Source organism: Zophobas morio, unplaced genomic scaffold (genome assembly GCF_036711695.1).
Source record: "Zophobas morio isolate AGI-343-1 ecotype UQ-CSIRO unplaced genomic scaffold, CSIRO_AGI_Zmor_V1 ptg000005l, whole genome shotgun sequence".
NCBI classification, from domain to species: Eukaryota; Metazoa; Arthropoda; class Insecta; order Coleoptera; family Tenebrionidae; genus Zophobas; species Zophobas morio.
This window is the reverse complement of record NW_026972110.1, coordinates 4,606,770-4,627,690: the sequence shown is the minus strand read 5'-3', so window position 1 is coordinate 4,627,690 and position 20,921 is coordinate 4,606,770. Positions and strand designations below refer to the sequence as shown.

At 32.2% G+C, this 20,921-nt stretch overlaps 1 protein-coding gene across 1 annotated transcript; it reads left to right on the top strand.

Moving 5' to 3' along the window:
• Positions 1 to 230: 230 nt before the first annotated feature.
• LOC135145161 (uncharacterized) lies at positions 231 to 1,394 on the top strand. Its single transcript, XM_064077261.1, has 2 exons — positions 231 to 650; positions 705 to 1,394. Exons 1-2 carry the CDS (start codon positions 231 to 233, stop codon positions 1,392 to 1,394), a joined length of 1,110 nt encoding a protein of 369 aa, XP_063933331.1.
• Positions 1,395 to 20,921: the final 19,527 nt, after the last annotated feature.

Genomic DNA, 20,921 nt, shown 5'->3' with positions numbered 1-20,921 from the left:
TTGCATGCGTCATGGCTGCTAGTGAAAAAAGACATTTTACTGACGAGTTTTGTATTAAATTTTTCCGGAAATCGCAATAAATCGCTAAAAATCGAGATTTTCCAACAAGTTTTTTAATTAATTGCGCAAAAATCTAGTTTGTCAATTTCTTGAAAACGATGGTTACAAACAAAACAATTATAAAATTTTGTGCGTACGTCAGAGCTGTGTGTTTATTTCATTAATTAATTATGAATACAAGCGAAAACACTGGTGAGTATGTTCCTTTTGACCTAAGCAAAGCAGCCGCTGCTGCTACAGAAGAATTGTTACCGTCGAAATCTAAGGAGCGGTATGAAAAGCAGTTCCAAATCTTTGAAGATTGGCGTAGGCTTAAAAATGTTACTTCGCTAACGGAAGACGTATTTCTGGCTTATTTTGCGGAAAAATCAAGTTCTTATAAGGCTTCAAGCCTCTGGAGCACTTACTCTATGTTGAAAGCCGTGCTTTTGTTGAAGGAAAATTTGGATATCAGCAAGTTTTGTAAGGTAACTGCTTACCTAAAACGAAAATCGACTGGTTACCAACCAAAAAAATCGAAATGTTTGTCTCGGGACCAGATAGATAAATTTCTGCTTGAAGCTCCCGACAAGGAATTTTTATTAATGAAAGTAAGTTATTACAATGATTACATATTTAAGTTTTATTAAATTTGGTAATTTCAGGTGGCGCTTATTTTTGGGGTGTCTGGAGCCTGTCGATGCGACGAATTATCGAGGATGTTAGTTGACGACATTGAAGATCAAAATAACGTGCTAATAGTACACATTCCTGATTCTAAAACAAAAAAACCTCGACGCTTTGTAGTTGTTGATGAAAGAAATCTTGCTACATACAGACGTTATTTGGAATTACGTCCGCCTAGTACTCCACACAAGCGCTTATTTTTAAATTACAAGAAAGGGAAATGTACGGTCCAACCAGTGGGCTTGCATTCATTTGGTAAATTTCCTTCTCAAATTGCTACCTACCTTGGTCTACCAACACCTCTGGAATACACAGGACATTGTATGCGGCGCAGTTCCGCAACTTTACTAGTAGACGCAGGAGGAGATATTACCAACTTAAAAAGGCATGGAGGATGGCAAAGCAGTTCAGTAGCAGAAGGATACATAGAAGAGTCCATCGAAAATAAATTAGATATAGCTAATAAAATACAAGCTGGTCCGAAAAAAATACCCTTCACTAATATCGAGACGTGTCCCTCTACAAGTAGTGATTCATCTGAAATCTGTTGCACCGAAATCTCGACTGAAATTTTTGATAAAAAGGTTAAACTTGATCATAAATCTCTGTCTGGAATTAACATTGCAAATATATCGAATTCTACAATTAATGTTAATATCTGTAAATAGTGTAATTTACGAAATTTTGAATAAATTTTTCTTGTTTAAATAACTAATTATTTTGCGTCATTTTTGTAGTTTTTACAGTACTAGTCAGGGAAATCCAATTTTCCTGCGCCTAATGTCGCAAGGAAATGCTGTTTCAATGACGATTTCCGGAAAAAAATATTAGTTTGCCTTGTGATTATTAAAAAACAGTGTAATCTGCTGTTAACATTTTTAAAATTTTGATTTTTGTCTTTATTTAAGGTTATTGTAAAACCTTGTATGATTTGTAAAAAATATGGAAATTGATAGGGTAAATGTGTACAAGAGTACGCACTTAGTGTAAAACTGTCAACAACTTTTTAATTTTTTTGGATAGACAAATTTTATGATATGGGTTCGTTGTATACATGTTTAGAGATCAGATATATTTAATTGTACGTCCCAAGACCACTATATTTTAAGAGTAATTTCAATTTTTGTCAAGATGTGTAAATGCGCACTCTTAGACAGTTCATTGCACAAGAGTGCGCATTTGAACGCTTATGAGTGCGCATTACATTTTATGAAAAAATCTTTGTTTCTAAGGTGAAAATAAATGGAAATAAGTGACTAGAGACTACACATAAAACGGGAGACATATTTCTTCGTACTTTAGGGGTCTTGAAAAGTCGAGAAAACGTAAAAGTAGAGAAACGGTCGACGGACTCGATTACAACACGCTCAGGAAGTAAAAATAACAAAAAAAATCACCATAACCACCACCACACAACTTGAGAAGCAGTACAAAGTAGTAGAGTTAAATAATTCATTATCGTATGATATGTATCTCCAAGACTATTAGACTACGTATTGCAAGCAATGCGCACTCTTATACAATACCTCGCTGCGCACTCTTGTACATTTGTACATAACCTAATGTTTTCAAAGTGAAAAGCTTTTGATGGATAGAAAGTATAAAACTTTCAGTGTATAACGAGACCTTAAAAGTTACAGCTAATGAAAATTATTACTGTAAAATAAAAGAACTGGTACGTACCTTACAAAAAACTAAAACTATGAGCGGTAAAAATTACATCCACACAACGTGTGAACATAAAATCGTCGGTACGACCAAACTATAAACTATATTCAGGTCACTTTTGCACCTTTATCTCAGGTTTAGCATTAAATTCTGAATGGTATAACTTCATCTTATCCAGATGGCACTAATAAGCAGAAATCATCAGTGCGTACTCTTATACATATTCGCACTCTTGTACACATTTACCCTATCACTTAAAAAAAAACCAGTTGTGAAATTAACTATGCAGAGTTTGAATTATGACCCAAATTTAAAATTAATATGAACCTTTTGAAATTTATTGCTATGTGACTACCACACATTTCTGTGTAATTTGTCATCATTTAGGCGAAAAACTTTCCTGTAGTTTTGCAAAATACCGTGTAGCTTAATTTACACGGTTTAATTTAATTAATGACTTGATCATCTCAGAGAAATTATCGTTTAACAAAAGAAAAGAACTGGATAACTACATCAGCTAACAAATGATTTGAATCATTTACATAAAAGAGGGAACTTTTGATAGTCTCATACTCAACAATTGAGTGGTCAGTTGGTGTCAAGTAAACAGTCGGCAATAAATCTACGGGTAGTTCTACAATAGAAACGATTTGAAAAGGAGGACTTGTTTTAAATGGGCAGATGATGTCGTAGAGGCGTGCGCCATTGGGATTTAATTAAAAATTGAAACTTCTCGACTATTAAACGTCTGAAAGACCATTGTCAACCCTGGCAAACTGCCATTATTTACACCTTCCTGCGTATCAGCTCCGTTGAGGCGGCCCACCCTGGTTGTGGGCATAAATAAGGCATTATTTGCCCGTAAGTAGGTACTTTTGCACAATTGCAAGACCGGTCCTGCGACAGGACAAGTTAGTAGTGACAGGCGGAGTGGAGTCCGTGTCTCCAATGGGAGCCAGATGGTCAGGAGGAAGATCGATTATTAAAACCGCGGGACGTCTTTCAGGGTGACCACTGGCCATTTAGGGTATTGTTAGCGGTTGCAATTCGGGCACGAGTATCTGAGTGAGTCATCAAAATCAGCTGCTGTCCGAGATCTCGTCTATGGACCCGGCTCGTGAGTGGTGTTAATAACACTATCGACCTGGATACGCCCAATATTATTCTAAACCGTTGACTCGTCACCACAGATAACGAAAATTGAATTGAGGAGTAGCCGATTTTCTGTGCACAGTTTGCAAGAAATGTAGGAACATACATACGTACATATTATTAGACTGTTATTTTTTTATCTACTAAATCACTGAGGATTTCCCGATAGATTCAAAGAATCACCTTAATATCTATTAATTTATATTTAATTAAAAATTATTTTTAACGGTGCCCACATTTGTTTTACTTACTGTATTTTATACATGGTAAAACGCTAACCAAAATTCTTCTTTTCTTTGAAAATATGGTACGTCTATACAAATTATATCAGAAGTAATAATAAATAATGAACTGAGGACTTTCCGATGGACTCAAAGAATCATCTTAATTTCTATTAATGTATATTTAAATAAAATTTATTTTTAACTGTGCCCACATTTGTTTTACTTACTTTATTTTGTAGATGTTAAAACGCTAACCAAACACTAACATATTGATGACGTTATCTCAAAATTTTACAATATAAATCCTAACTGTGGGTTATGAGTTCGCCTTTAGGCTTAAACATCCACATTTCTGGAAATAGAACGTTCCTCACATTCATCTTATTTTATTGAAACACATTAAAATGTGTTCTCAAATTTTTCCCCACTAATGTTTAAATGATGGCACGTATATAATGTTTCCGGACTGAGTTTACAAGAGGGGAGAAAATTGTAATTTTCTAAAAAAAAAACCCGTCAAAGGAATCAAAATTGTTCCATTGCTTTATATAATTAATTCTGCAATTAAAACTATAGAAGTCTTTAAATAAACCAAAGTTGAGTTTTTAATTTTCTGAAAATTTATTTTTTTAAAAACCCACCCATTTAAAGGTTTTTATAAGTGAAATGCTTGCTTAAAGTTAAGCCAAAATTTTAGTCTTTTTACTATTTTTTTTTTTGTAAAATAACAAATGAAGAAAAATCCTCTCATGAACCCAATATTGGGTTTGTATAGGGTGAGTTAGCTAAAAGGAAATGTTAGAAAAAGTTCTGTCAAATTTTATTAATATATCATAATTTGAAAAGGCTTTTTAGAATGTAGGCTAAAAAACTGCCACTTATGTGTCAGAAATGTTAGTTACAGTTTTTTTACAGATACTATTGTCAAATAGACAGGATTGACATAAATATACAAATTAAATGTTCAATTCACATTAGGTCAAATTTCATTTCCAATTCTATTTTGAAGTCAACCGTATTAACTAATGAAGCATCTATTTTTGAGACTCATGAAATTATTTCATTTATTATACTTTTCTGAATAATCCAACATTTCACTAAATTTTAGGTCAAGTTACACTAGCGAACATGCGAACAACGTTAGTCAGAAAATTAATTATTTTTTTTTTGTAAGAAAATTGCAATAATCTTCGAATATTAAATGGTGAAGCTAATGAAGCTAATTTTCTACTTTTTTTTGAAATAAAAGAAAAAGTAAAAAAAAGTTAAAAGTAGTCTAAAAAATGGAAAAATTAAATGGTACTTTCGCAATATACTTTTTTCGTTTTTTTTAAGCAGTGAATTTACGTAGGCTATTTTTCTCCATTTTTTACTATCATTATTTTTGGTTAATAAATAAAAAAATATTTGAGGTGATTAATAATATTAATATTGGCGAGCAACATAATTTATAATCGAGTCATACTTGGAAAGAATTTGATATGTCGTTGATTAAGCCATAATGATGAATATCAAAAAATGAAAAATGTAAAAGCAAAGATATCGGACATTTTTTAATAAATAAATTAAAATGAAATCACAGTGAATGCTAAAAATGTTGCCCACTTTGTTGTAGACATAAATGAGCTCTTCGTTTAACACCATCGATCACATACCTCAACGTCTCTGCATTATTGTTTTTGTGGTTAATTTTTTCCGTTATTTCCAACTTTAATTTCTTCAAATTGTTAACAGGTGTTCGATAAATAGTGTTCTTTAAATAGGGCAGCTATTAGGTTACCTTGAAGAGAATTACATTAAATAAGCCAGTGAATCACATTATTATTATTGACACGACTTCGTTCAAAGAATATATAGATCGTAATATCCGTCGTTGACTAATTGCAGCTCAAATGTCAATTTTTTGAAGGGGAGCTTCAAGACATTTAAATGAAACCAGGTCTCGTCTACAAAAAAGTTTTTTTTTAACAGCAGCTCATCAAGTATGTCCAAAAATTACTGACAATAGTCAACTCTAGCTGGAAAATCGACTTCATGTAATGTTACTCGATAAAAAAACAGTGCTAAATCTTTTCACAATATTGCTCGGAAAGTTCAATACACGATTTGCTGCGCTAGATGTCGGGTGAATGTTGTAGGGGTCTACTCCATTATCTGCCTAACATTTTTAATATTTTTTGGAGTTCTCGTATATTTTTACGCCAATCGGACGTCACTAAACACCTCGTTAAATGTATGATTAACTTAATCTCACTTAAAATTGATTTTGTTAAAAACTTTCCTATGACGTAGCGAGACACATCAGTTCAAAAAAGACATACGATTCCAAAAATGATCCGATTACAAATTATTTTGCTCGCCCGATATTTTATGCTTAGTTGTAATATTTTAAGTGATATAATTTCCAGAAATAAGAAAAATTTGTTGAAAATATTATTATTAAGAAAAAACGTCACCCCCTTTTCGGAAACGGAACCTTTATTAAAATGCCCCTATACTACTATCCTATAAGTACCGAATTTCTGATACTAGATACGTACAACTTTATGATCAGTATCTACTTTGCTGCTACTGGAAAGTACATATAGAAATATATTTTCACCAGTTTTAAGAGTTTAACAAGTCGTTTATGTTTCGCATACGGTCGATAACACAATTTTTCCTGTTATTTCTGACTGCCTGTTTGAATTCGGAAGCGTTGTCCATCTCTCTTCGAAATGGTATACAAGGGTTGTTGAGCAAAGTGCTAATGAGGGGTCTATGGTGGCGACCTCATCCGTCACCGTGGACAGGTCGGCAGGGTATCAAGCTGGCCACCCGCACAGCACTAAACGCGTTAGCGGCGCTACACGAGCTCCCTAATAAATTCTGAAGTAACAAACACCCTACACAGAGCAAAGCTAAGCGGATTGTAATCTTTCCCTTTGGTGATATTTCACTACCCGCTCACGCCTATCTGTATCACTGTTCTATTCTGTGACCTGTGACAAAGAAATATCGCCGGTTCTTATATGTTCGATGCATCAAATCGTATTTGTGAGTATCTGGGGTCAACAATTTATTGCATCTTTAAACTGCTGTTTTAAAATCGTCGTGAAGTAATCGTGTTGACATAAACTTCCGTAAAAGATATCTCTTGTTTCATTTGGTTAATATCAAGTTTTTAAAAGTACCTACTTAATGAAAAGTCTGTGAAAGAGGTTCGCTCTTATTTTGTTTCGCGTTTGTTAATTTGTTTAAGTGAATTTCAGTGTATGTAAATTTTTCATTTATTTAACACGATTCTAAAACAAAAATAATTTTTTACGTGTTTCGTTTTTCGTCTATTTTGAATACATCACTGAAAAATACACTTTTACATGTTGTGCTGTTCTCAACAGGGGCACAAAATTCTTATTCTGTGGGAGAAAGGTTTTAAAAAATTGCCGTACAGTGGTGGAAAATTAAAGTCAAACATCAAGTTGACATTTTTATGACTGTTTCACCAATTTTTGTAAACTAGGCTTGTTTTACCTATGTCACCTTTATTAATGCTTTATTACGTGTACGTCTATAGTGATTTGAAATTCCTTAGGAACGCGTGAGTATCGCCAACATAATATTTTAACATTAAATTTCAAAGATTGCTAGACGACTTTTTTATTAGATTATACCTAAGTATGGTATATACAATACAAATTCTTTCAATTTTTCAGTACATGCTTAACTTTGATACTTTGACGGTTTATGTTTGTACTTCGAAAGAATTCAACTACTAGTACGTGCAAATTACATGCAGCAGCGGTTAAAAAAATGAAATTTGATTAATATTATCTAGTCAACAGAGAGGAGAGGACTGATGAATTAACCACACTCAGTTTTTTCCCAAAAGCACATATAAATTTGAAGAACATTAAATTTATTCGGCGAAACTGTAAGATGAAGGACAAATTTTGATTAACGATTTACCATGTTTACAATAACCTTATAATATTTGCAAGATTTCACAGTATTCGGTTTCTGCAATGGCAAAGTTAAATTGAAAAATAGTGGTTATTTTGTTTTGTTTTTTTTTTCCAAAAATCTGGATGCCAAAGGTAAAAACTCAACACGCATTCATGTAACACAGCAAGAGCATATTATTTTATAAAATTTAAAGTATTCCGCAGAATAGTGAGTTTTTGGGGAGACCGTAAACGATTTTTCATGTTTTCTATAACCTTAAAAGTTAGGAGGGAAGTTCTGTCGAAGTAACTTTGAACCAATTTTTTAACATTAGTATGCTACATTTTGTGTTATTATATTGTAGTTATACAAAATTTAAAAAACATGCATTGTATGAATTTTGATTTCGTTAAATTTTATATTAATCATAAGTGTGCATATTTAATAATAATAATAACAACACAAAATAAAATTTTAATCTTTGGAAAACCTTTAATGCATGTCGTGCTATCCCACATTTCTTGACTAAAATAAATTTGGAGATGATTACTACTAAAAATTACCCATAAAAGTAACAGAAGCGGCGTAAGATTAAAGCCCTGGTGCAACCTTCTTAATTTGCGTCTGGTTGTGAGATTATCAAAGGCGCGACAAGATTTAGTAGTCGGTGGCAGGAAGCGTGTTTATATTTAGGTTTGTTTAGTTGAGATTAGAGCCGCAAGGGTCTCGCTGCTGATTACAAATTATAATAAGGCAATTTGTCAACTTAAGTGTTGCTGTTGTGGTCTCCTTATGTTGCTCAAGAGTCAGGTAAGAGATGTTGGGGTTGTATGGGAAATTGATAAAAATAGAAGAGGTTTTTTATGGACCGGCTTTAGAGACAGATGGAAGGTGATGCCATGTAATTTATCATTTTAAAAATAATTTATCTATCAATAAAAGACTGTTTTAGTATCTATCACGGTTTCACCCAAACTTCCTAATAAATTTCAGTTGATGCACTCAGATCGTTATCGCTGTGTTTCCAAATGGTTTCGAAAATAAAGTCGTTAAAATCAACCGATCCATGTAAACTTCTACAACATACTAAATTTATTAACATCGTTGATAGAGCCATTGCCAGTAGATTTTAATACAAATTATTTTATTATACAAATCGACCGCACTTATTAGACGTAATTACTGGAAAAAATGTCATAATTATGACGTAATACATTATTGTTTAATGCCATAACTGTAATTATTAGACCAAAAGGTCGCCGTTTATATTTAGTTATATTAACGAACCGCATTTATTAATAAAATTAAATTTTCATTGTGTAATGTTCACATTTCCTCTGCAGGAAACACGAAGTGTTAGTTAAGCAGCTGATGAAATAAAAAATTTAAATTACCGTCACATTGACATATAAAACAGGCACTTAATTGACAGATTATTTAATTTGCATAAATTAGACGATCGTGTTAAACTAAGAAGGTTCGGCAAATCAGGTGCAATATTTAACAAAATAGTTTTTAATAACAGACAAACAGATCTACAAATGTGTGATGTAGCTAGATTTAAATCCTTGGCCTAATAACTTTCTAGTAATGCTCATATACAAAATTTCGGCGAATAAGTTTTTCAGACATCAAATTGAATTGCATATGTTGGAGGTTTAGATAACTGACAGTGCTATAACCAAAGTTAAGGACGAATATACACAGATTGACGCGGTTACAAATTTTCTCACTAACATACTATGGAACCTATTTTACGTATGATATTTACTACCTACAAAATATCAGAATATTATTACATAATTTATATCGAATAAAAAATAAAAAAAAAATAATTTCAGAAAAATAATCATTAAAAACATAGCCACGAACGTACAAAATATACATTTTTATCCATTCATATTCGTGTACGTATCCTATAAAAAATTAAATAACAGGTATTTTTTATTTTATTTTATTTATGTATCATTTCCATTTACTCATTGAATACGCTAAGTTGCTTTTTAAAGTATAGGTAACTGCACTTGTCAACTGATAAATGTTATTACTTAAAAATGAATTTATAATTAAGTATAACAAAACTAGCATTATTTAATAACTGTATAAATTAATTAAGTTTAGTTTTTAATTTAAGATTATTAGATAATTTATGTATTTTGCATTTAGTTACCGAAAAGCTATAATTTATAAATAATTACACCTTTAAGCGTTTTTACTTCTCGAGAGACAGTGGAAACAGATAATCTAATAGTACAATATGCATTATTATTGAGCAAATTACTGTCACTGAATCAAAGGAGACAGACAAAAGTTTGTTAACGCTATGTTTTTCCTAATAGGTTTACAGTAATTAGCACTACAACAGATGTCTTGTTTTTAAATTCGTGCTACATACTTTCTTTTATCGTATATTGGATTTTTTAATATGTAGTCTACAAAACTACTACAATTATTCTAAAATTATACTGTCAAACATTTACCTATTCGTCACATTCAATAATTAGAGATGCTATTTCAAAATAGTTAAGTGAATAATAACGGGTGTTCAATTGAAAAATTACTGACAGTGGGTGTTTGAATTTCATTTAACACAAAGTACCTGTCTATTCTTATAACATCAGTTTGACAGAAACATAAGCGTACATTTTAAACAAACAGTTTTTATCGCATATGCAATGGTTTGTTTTAAAATGTAAGGTTATACAGTTTCTGTCACATATCAACCATTGTAATGGTTGAACAGAGACAGTTTGTTTAAAAAATGTAGGGTTATATTTCTCCAAAATGGATGTTATAAGAAGAGTGATTTTTTGACTGAACATCCGTTACTTTAAATACAGAGTGATTTCGAAATAAGTATATGCAATAATTGTAACCACGACATCATGTACCGTAGTTGCGTGGAAATATAGAAAAATCAAATTAAAAGTGGAATGAGGTAAAAAACTCCCATGAACCACGTAGATGCGATGCCACTGATCCACCTTTTAAAGAGTAGGTGGAAAAACGTTCGAATAAAAACGACATAAAAAATATCAGTTGCAATTAAAAATATGTAAAACCGACTATTTGCTGGTTATCATTCGTTCACTGATGTATTCATTCGCCGTTAGAGGTCAATACGAAAGATTATTAGTTGTAGAAACAAATGGTGGTCCTGAGAAGAACCGATTTTTGGTAATGTTTCATGGTGATCGTAAAAAAGCTCCGGAAGTTCCACTGTAGTAGCTGCCCCTTCCACTCGCGTGAATTTTCACTGGACCAAAGCTTGCATTTTTTGAACGTGGTTATGGATGTAAGTCTTGTTCTTTTAACTATGAAACTCCAAATTCAGTTGTAAGTCGGCAAGTGCTGATGTCAGAGTTTTCTTCGGCGCGTTTCAAAATTTGTTCTTCAGCTTGCAGTATTCTTTGGGTCCTACAATGGACACGATCGTGAGTTGAGGCTTGAAGGTACTATGTGCTTTAAATATGTGGGGGTTCATTTGGTGTCATTCTAGTGCTTCACCTAGAGCTTTGAAATCATTTATTTGTCCTTGTACGGTCACATTTCAATTATTGTTCTCTTGTCTAGTCTCAGGTTTGTAAAGGGGACTCTGAAAAATTATGAAAAGTTCAAAAACAGTTTTTTCGCACTATAGAATTGAAAGTTGGCCACCGACATGTTAAGGACGATTATAACTGAGGAATGAATATATTAAATATTCCATTTATTTAGTCGTAGATGGATTGTGGTTGCCTGTTTTCTTCATGCATTTTCAACGGGCGTAATGATCGATCGTATTTGTTAGGAAAATTCCCCTTTTTGGTGTCTCTAATTAATAGTCGGACAACACGTAGTAAAAATATTTTTAGGGTTCCAGCGTCAACTGCAACTTTTGCCCAGCACCATCCGCTAAAAAGAACGATGGAAGCTGCGAACGACTATTCCAACCGATCTGAAATACCCCTATCTGTTTTTGATTTGTCGAAATCTCTGTTCAAGCTTCAAATAACATTATATTGTAATAGATTATAGTTAAATTATTGTCATTTATATTTGTTCTATTAGCATTTGCATGAGAGTTAGATATTTATTTATTTATTATTTTATTTTGTATTAGCAGTAGAGGTAGGAAATATACAAAACTCACTTGATATACATCTTGTAAAACTTTTATGACTTAAGCGGCTTAAGCCAAACCACCCGTAAGTCAAACTGGCTATTGTAAGCTTTATGGACCCAAACCGCAAGAATTATTACTGTCCACTGTTGCCATTATTTGCCTTAAGTCATAAAAGTCATACAAGCTGTATGTCAAGTGAGTTTTGTATAATTTTTTTTTTTGTTAGAGTTTTTGTAAAATGGAGGTTTTCGTAAATGAATAAAATTAAATTAAATTAAATGATCTCGGAGATGCTGTACAACTGATGTAAATTTTCGTGCACACGGAATCGAAAAAATTCACCACTGTCAAAGACATTAACTAAATACACGATGGCAACTAACTGATACATGTTCATTGAATGTAGTTACCCTACCACTTAGCAACGTGAACTTTACACAGTGCAATAAATCTTTTCCCATTTTTTTTATTAAACACATTTCGAAATCACCCTGTATAGATCACAACACAAGTTTTTACTGGTAATTTCTAATCCGTCTATGTTTTTGAATAATATGTTTGAATCGCAGAAGTAAATTTGTCGAGTTTTCGGTAAGTCGCTAATGTTGATACAATATGTAGTTTTTATAAAATGTAATGTTTTTGTACCATTGTGTGAGTAACTGTTTCTATTAGCACTTGTATGTCAAAATACTACTTTTTCAAGTGATCATTTTTTATGTTGCTCACAGCAAGGTTAAAATATACATTTTCGCCTAGAACCTAAGGGCATGTTTTTACAATAATTACCAATTCAATTATAAAAAACCTTACCAACTAATTTTTTCAAGGTTCCTATTTTACCTAAAGAAATTCCAATATGAAAGAATTTCTTAAAAAAAAATGTTTTATATAAAAAGCAAAAAACTAACAGATAACTATGTCAATTGTACACAATTATTTTATTCCAAAATGGAGTTATTCCTACATCTTGCACACTGAGTCTAAATCTGTTATCATTTTTTCTTTTGCAATTGAATAATTCTGTTATATATAGCTTGGGATTAAAATTTTTGTGACTGATGTCGATAGTTTTGTTATAAACATATAAAAGGATATTCACATTGTTTATAGACCGAGGGAGTTCGTTAATGCATAATAAAAATTGCAGATGCCATTGCAAGGAACCGTGAGACACTCCAAGTTATATTTTGAGAAAATTTGAGGTTGAGTTACTATAACGTGTACGTACACTATTGTTTGTTACATAAACAGAACATAATAAGAGTAATAATTTTAGCACTATAATTTTGTATAATGAATAATGATAATAATTTACCAATCCCAGATCTTGTTTCACATTGTCGACTTTGGTTTAAATGACAGTAATTTTAGATGTGAAGTTCGTCAAGAAGCTGATAAATACAGTTCTTCGAAAGTGTCTCTGTACTGAATCAGTTTAGGAACAAACAAATAATGCATCTTTTCTCTGCTAACTGAAAAAGTTGAACTTTTTATGCCGTGATTAAATAAAGAATCTTCCAAAACCATGTTACTCACGTTTTTTTAGAATTAAAATGTCATAATTCCTCAAAATTAAATACATATTTATTGTTTATTCAGTATACTTAAACCAACTTCATATAATAAGAAATTGTTACTGATGTATGTTCAATATAATGTTATATAGGTATCATGTTTCGAATATTTGTGAAAATTTGGACAAACGAACTTACAACTAGGAATCAAAGAAACTTATTTTACTTTTCTGAAAAAATAAGTTGTCAGATGGCATTTTTTTATCTTTCACATTTATTTTCTGCCAGTTTCATTAGAACAATGAACCACTTATATCAAAATTTTCAATGTATGCAAAGATTATTTGTAACTTTTATGCACTTAATTGCAAAATAAAATAAGGAATGAAGGTAGTTTTCTGTTTAGCATTTGTCGTATAAACATTTTCTAGTATACTGCTTTTCTCAATGAATTCAGTGTTTTTAAGTGGTGCTTAGATACCTGTTGTGTCTGCGGAGGTGATTACACGCTACAAAAATATCGCCGTCTTGTTTGTTGTGGGTGGGTGTGACGACGCCAGCAACCACTACAAAAGCTTGTGGTATTATTATAAGTTGACAGATTCTGTTTCATATATTCCTTTGACGTGTGACGCCCGCCCAAACACTGATATTTTAAAACCCATTTGCTTTAGATAACACCCCTTAACAGATGTCTGTTACCATATAATTATCCCCATAAAATTCCTAAAAAAGCACATAACGTTCCTGCTACTGGTGTACGGAGTCTCTATGACGTAAATATCCGTTGAACTATAAATTAATTTAATAGATTGTTAAGGGCACATGTGACCTCGGGTCAAATACATAAATATGCTGTCCTCTACAAAAGGTGTTGGAAGTGATTAAAATAACCGGTTCGGGTAAAATTCAAATTGGAAAGGGCTGATGCGACTCCCAGTAAGTAGCGTTTAATGTGATTGATTGGTGGTCGTTCTGTCTAAATTTAGTAACGAGATTTAAAAGGGAAACAATATTTTTTAATGACATATTGAAGTTGTGTTGAGGTGGACGGGTATGGTAAAAAACAGGCGGGATTAATCACTTTAATAGGTCCATTGCAAACCGCTGGTCGATTGATAGCGGTAATTATGATTGTATGTCGTTAACTGAGCTTGATGTCTGCCTGTCATAACAGAAAAGCCACCGCTTTATTTTCTATGTAAATTCTGACACTTCGGTCCCTCGGGGAGTTCGAGATTTGTTGACTGGACCAATACTTGGGTTGGCGATAAGGCACTGAAATGTGTTGTGTCATTTCGTAAAATACTGACAAATTGTAAACTAGATGAATTTACGCATTTTAAGTGTTCACCTAGTTAAAAAATTGAACAGAATGTGTTGTTCTCATTACTTTGTTTCATGTGTTGACAGATGTTGGGCACTTGCAGAAGTTTTGAATAATCGTTTTGTTAAAGTTAGATGATTTGTTTATGTATCATTTTAACGCTTTGAAGCGAAAATTTAAAAATGTGAAGTGTTTCTATGCATCAGGTGAGCAATATAATTTGTAATCGAGGCATCCTGGGCATCGAATCTGTATGTCTTCATTGTTTTCTCTGAACTGAAATGTTTTACGCTGTGTCTAAAACTGCACAATACAAAAGCTTTTAATAAAATTAGTTTTAATTGCCTCTAATTTTGTAAATCTAATATTTGAACTAGATACCTAAAATGATTTTTAACTCTCATAGATTTTATTTCAATTTACTAATCAATCTTGTTGTTAACAACTTGCGTATTCTATTTGAGCAGAAACTCTATATGAAGACGTGTTTTCGAAACGGACAGAAAGTAAACGGTGTGTGGCAGTACGCGATTCAAGTGGCTCGGGATGAATTTCGGAAATAATTTTGCAGCAACATCTGCTATGCCCATTTTTGCAACTCATTACAACGATGCCAGAATCACCTAAAACCTTCCAGCTAAGGTTGATTGTTGTTAGTGGTTTTTGGACACATTTGATGACCGGCTAGTAGAGAATCTTTTTGACAGACGAAGTCTACTTTTATTTGAGTGTCTACATTAATTCTCAAAATATGATGATTTACATGTTTATGTTCAGAGTCCCCTTAATCCTAAAAAAATGGTGTTTGCGCAGCAATTAGTCAACGAGGGATAGTATAGTCCATATTCTTTGAAGATGCCCAATGATGGCAATAATACTCATATGATTAACGGTTACTTAATGAAATGCTTTTCGACGTAATTTAACCGCTGCTGGATATTAGCAAGAAATTTTGGCAGATTTTATACCACACTTCACAACGATGAAATGGAAGTTGGTTATTTTCAAAAAGACGAGACCACAGCGCATTCGGTTATAACCAGAGTAGTAATGTTACCGGAAGTTTTTGATATCTGGCCTTCGAGCTTTTGTGATTTTACTCCTGCAGACTTTTTTTGTTACCCTATTTAAAAAAACGCTATTTATAGAACACGTGTCAACAAATTGGAGAAATTGAGGCTGAAAATAACAGAAGGAATCACGACATAAACAGTAATGTGGAGATGTTCAGGCATATATATGATCGATAGGGTTTTTTGATATTTATCACTTTATCAGTGTGGTTTAATCACCGACATACTAAATTGTTTCCAGGGGTGACCCGATTACAAATTATGTTGCTCGCCCAATAGAACACGGACGTGATTTATTATATATTCATATATTATTATTTGTTACAGTCTAAAATAATTACCAGCTGGTATGGTGAAGATGAACAATGTATGCACACTTTTTGTAAATACGAAAGTAAAGAAATGACAAATATTGATCAAACACATACATTTAATAAATATTTATATAAATCCATAACTGTAAGCTACTTTAATTCTTCAAATTTACGAGAATATGGTCAAATAAACGAAATTTAAATATAAATCTACAACCAAGTTTTTTGGATGTTTTATAATCACTGTTCGTTGATGCAATTAAGACTTGGAAAAAATGAACTAATACCATAGTTTTATTGATAGCCAGAATTTTCTGTCAGCTCAAAGTTTGTAAAAAAAAATTGGTCGAAGGTTATTTCGACAGAACTTCCCTCGCCTCTGTACATAATATTTAAATAAGACTAAAACATATTCAATTTTTTCGAAAAATTACAAAATTTGATTATGTGATTTTTATTTTTCTAAGAGAGAACTCCTATAAGTTAAAACAAAGATATACATGTCTGTATGTTTCAAATGAGTTTTTCCTTTACAAAATTTTGTGATGATCATCAAAATTTTTGTATGGAAACGCATATCAACTTGGATAGGTGCAATGTAATACTAATAAAGCAGTACTGTATTCCCAAATTTTCGGCAAAATGGAGTGAGTCGTTTCTGATTTAATCATTAAAATAAATTGACTCATTGATTAATACTCAATAAAAATGAATTAGAGCACATATACATTAACAAAATACACTCATTTGAATTTTTACACGAAAAATTCGAAGCTAAGAAATAACATCATCGTTAAGCAAGTGAAGGTAGTCTTTGTTTTACACTGATTTTTCAGTTCCCAAGGGTAAGCTTGGAAGTATTGCAGTAGAGTCTAATTGACGAATGGCTAATTTCACCTTTTCTCGAGGTTCCATGGCTCGTAGGCTATGGAACGCTCGTAGGCTAGGTCCCTTATTTTCGCCTGCCTGTCTGCCGACAATTTTATTAGACATGTAACGCCCGAAACTGTTGAACTAGTTGTGTACATTATAAGACTATAATATAGACCAATAATTTGATGTCGCTATTTCCAAATTTTGTAACGTAAATTCTATTAAAATTTTATGAAATAATATGTCACCGTAGCCATAATAATTTATTTTTTTATTTGTAAGCTTCCACTTTGGATTTTAAAAAAATCTAGAAGAAAATGTGAACGTTTATCTTAGAAAATAAAAAAACATCTGTTCTGAAATCAGTGAAACTATCGGTTACTGCAGACATTGTAAATCGTTAATCAAAGTTGATCTGTTTATCCTCAACAAAAACTTGGTGATGTCATTTCAAAATTTTGCCACACAAATCCTATCCTTTGAGGTTATTAATATCATAGATCGTTACAATTTTTCTATCTAACCCCACCAAAATATGTACAATTTATTTATGTGTACGTTTGGTCTATTAATTCACCCATAATATTTACAAGCATTTTTTTTACAGAAATCAGTATGAAAAAATATCCTGACATGCATTGGACCATCCTTTTGAGGATGAGAAGATCACAAATAAAATTTTCAAGATGATAATTTAGCTACAGGCATTGTTTCATTTCACACTAATGAAATTAAATCCAGTTTCAAAAACGTATATAAAACGTGTAACCTTTAATTTTTTTCTTGTTTGGCACAGAACGGGTGGTCATTTAAAAAATTCAAGTTGCTATTAATTTTTCTTTTTTTAAAGTATGTCTGCGCCGAAAATCAAATTTATGATCGATGGCAGATGTCATCGATCCTCCAGTCTAACCTCACTTTTTCTAAGGTAGTAAGTGAGGAGAGTAAATAAGATTTTTTTTTAATTTATATTAAAAACCGGTTTGATATGACAAATGTTGAAAATGTTGCCCCTCTGCGTCAATGCACTCCTCTCAAAATTTTTCTGAAATCATTTTCTAACATAATGGGATTGTTAATAATCTGTAGGTATTTTTGTTCAATTCTTTACAGTAAGTCCTCCAGATTTACAACCGGTGCGCGCGGCGTTTTAAAAATTGTGTTCTTAAGATGAGGCCACAAGAAAAACTCACAACTTTTCAAATCACACGAACGAGGTGGCAAAGGAATTTCTATGTTTCGACTAATTATGCGGTCACCAAAGAAGTTTCTTAAAAAATTTAAGTTATCCATTACAATGAATCGACTCTTCATCTTGTTGAAAGAATCGGTTGTGGTGTGGAAAAAACTAGAAGAAAGGAAACACGAAAACAATTTGTGGACCAAGGCTAGGAAGTGGTTGAAGAGAGCCGAGGATTTGATGGCAATTTTAAAGCGGAGTGAAGACTGAGCACAGTTAAATTGTACAATTAGTTGTAGGGAAATAAATTAAGATTTTACCATGTAGGTATGATAACAATAAACTTATTTTTAAAATGATCCTTTTTTTCTTTCGGAAACTCGTGAATTTATATTTGGTTACTTTCTCTTCTTTATACATACGTGAGCAATTTGGTGCCCTTTCAATCCCTCAAAAGTCAAAATAATATCTAGTACCTTTATATGGTACTAAAGTTCTCCTATTAATTTGAATTGAATCTTAAGATGTTTGTGATGGAAATAATTTTCATAATAAATTACATAATGACGCAGTACAAAGCAATACGTTTAGCGTTGAGACTAAGACTAATTCAAAATTTGTATAAGTGGACAAAGTTATACAAAAAGAAGTTGACGATCTGAGATTGTAATGTTCTAAATTTGAGGTTTACGACAGGCAAGTTTGAATTAGGCGCCATTTGTTGCCGTACATGCAACCGGCAATTCTTCCTAATATATTCCCTTTGATAGGTAGAAGGTATAGACAATAGACCTTTGACGCAGAATAATCGTTTTCCCTATTCTTCTGAAATATTAGAATTAAACTTAGATTATTACTTGTATTTTGCACGTGTAGCTACTTAATTTATATAGATAAGTATTTAAGGAATTTCATATTTTTTTATTTATTATTGGTTAAGAGGTGACCTGTCCTGACCTGACTTGATCTGACTGGACCTGTAAATGGGGTTGTTCTGTTAGGCAAATAAATCTTTATTGATTTATACATATTTATTTAAAAATTAAATTATCCAAATTGTTGCTCTGTATACTCAGTTATCTAAAAAAGGACACATCAAAGAAGTAAATTTCTGCATTCAATAAGAAAAGGCAAATTTTACTAAATGGAATAGATAAACACAATATTATTGATTGTTATTAGGTTTTTACTAAGAAAAGGTAAATAGATATTTAATGATTTTCTCTTGTTAGAAGAATGCGAATAAAATTCAATGCTCTTCCGTTGGTAGGTAAATATACTTTTTATAAATACATTTTTATACTTTTCATTGGGAGACATTTTTTTATTTTTCTTCTTTGTATCTACGCACTTATTAGAACATTCACTGATAAACTAGTTGCTAAGGAAAGATCTATGAAGTAATTGTCGAAAATTATAGTCTTCCAGATTCTCCAAGGTTATATGGCCCCACCAAACCTAATAATGGGAAATAATTACGCCTTTTGTGCGGTTGACTACCGGCACAACCCTACCGTCATAAATCAAGGATTTGTCCCCAATATGAATGAAATTGTTGACGGACAGGTGCAGATAAAATCCCAAAGATTCACAATTGTGTTTTTACCTTATGAACCGCTCTATTGTCGACTTCACGAAACACTAATTTTACAACAGCCATATACTAGTAGTTTAGAGAATCTGGAAGTCTATACAACTGACACATCCTATCATTCTGATAATAATCATAACAGGGTGATCATTCGCAAAAATTAAACATGTGCCAGCAAAACTGAATTAAATCACACTCCCTCGTCTATCTTTTTGTCGTTTTGTTAATGTTTTTTCGAGACATCTGAAACAACGCCAACACCCAGTAAAGAAGGGATTAGGTAAAAGTTATGCTGACAAGGATTTACGTCAAACTGAAGGCAATAGTATCACCTAAAGATTGACAGGCAACACCATTAATTCATTTTATTTTCAATCGCACGGTACAAATGACGCTGTAGAGTACCCGGAAGAGTGATAACATATTTGTAAAGAAAGAGGTGTGAAGCTTTTTTTATGATACAATATAGGTTTAAACTTGCTTTGAATGAAATAAAGAAATTTATCAGGTTTTCCAAATGTACAAAAAAAAACATACGAAGGAAGTCTTGTTCACATACAGACTAATTCAACTTAAATGATCCACTTGCCTCTTTCTAGTTAAAAGGCAATTCAACATACATTATCCGTTTACTTCTTGATTTAATTAAATTACATTTAAAATGTAATTTCAATAATATCATGAATATAAGTATGTACGCATTGCTGTATCAGTGTCAGTATAATTAACAGCATTTTTTTCAAGTTTCAAAAATGAAGAGGTATTCTTTTTTAAACTAAGTATATTAATGATAGATAAGATGAAGTGTCTGGTAAAACCGCTGGATTAGCTGTCTGATACGCACAGCAATATCCAGGACACAGATTTCCTACTCACAAAATTTTTAACCGACTTGAAAGTTGTGTGAAGGGTGGTCATATCGAGAATATTGTTCATAACATCGTGTGTTTTGTGACAGTGACACTGATGATGTTTCAAAAAGGAAAAGCAAAACTAGATTCATGGCATTTTGAAAATTAAATTTTTAATCAAGAAGTAAGCAGATACTGTACGTTGGGATGTCTATAAGAAAGGGGTAAGTGGGTCATTTAAACTGAATCACCCTGTGTTAATCAACTTGACAGATTATTATACTAAAGTTTCAGTTCAGAACAACCTGTGCCACATACCTATACTCGTATACGTAATTACAACATTTGTCTACTTGTTACTCTTGTTATGTACGTATGTAGGTTTCAATAAAAAGT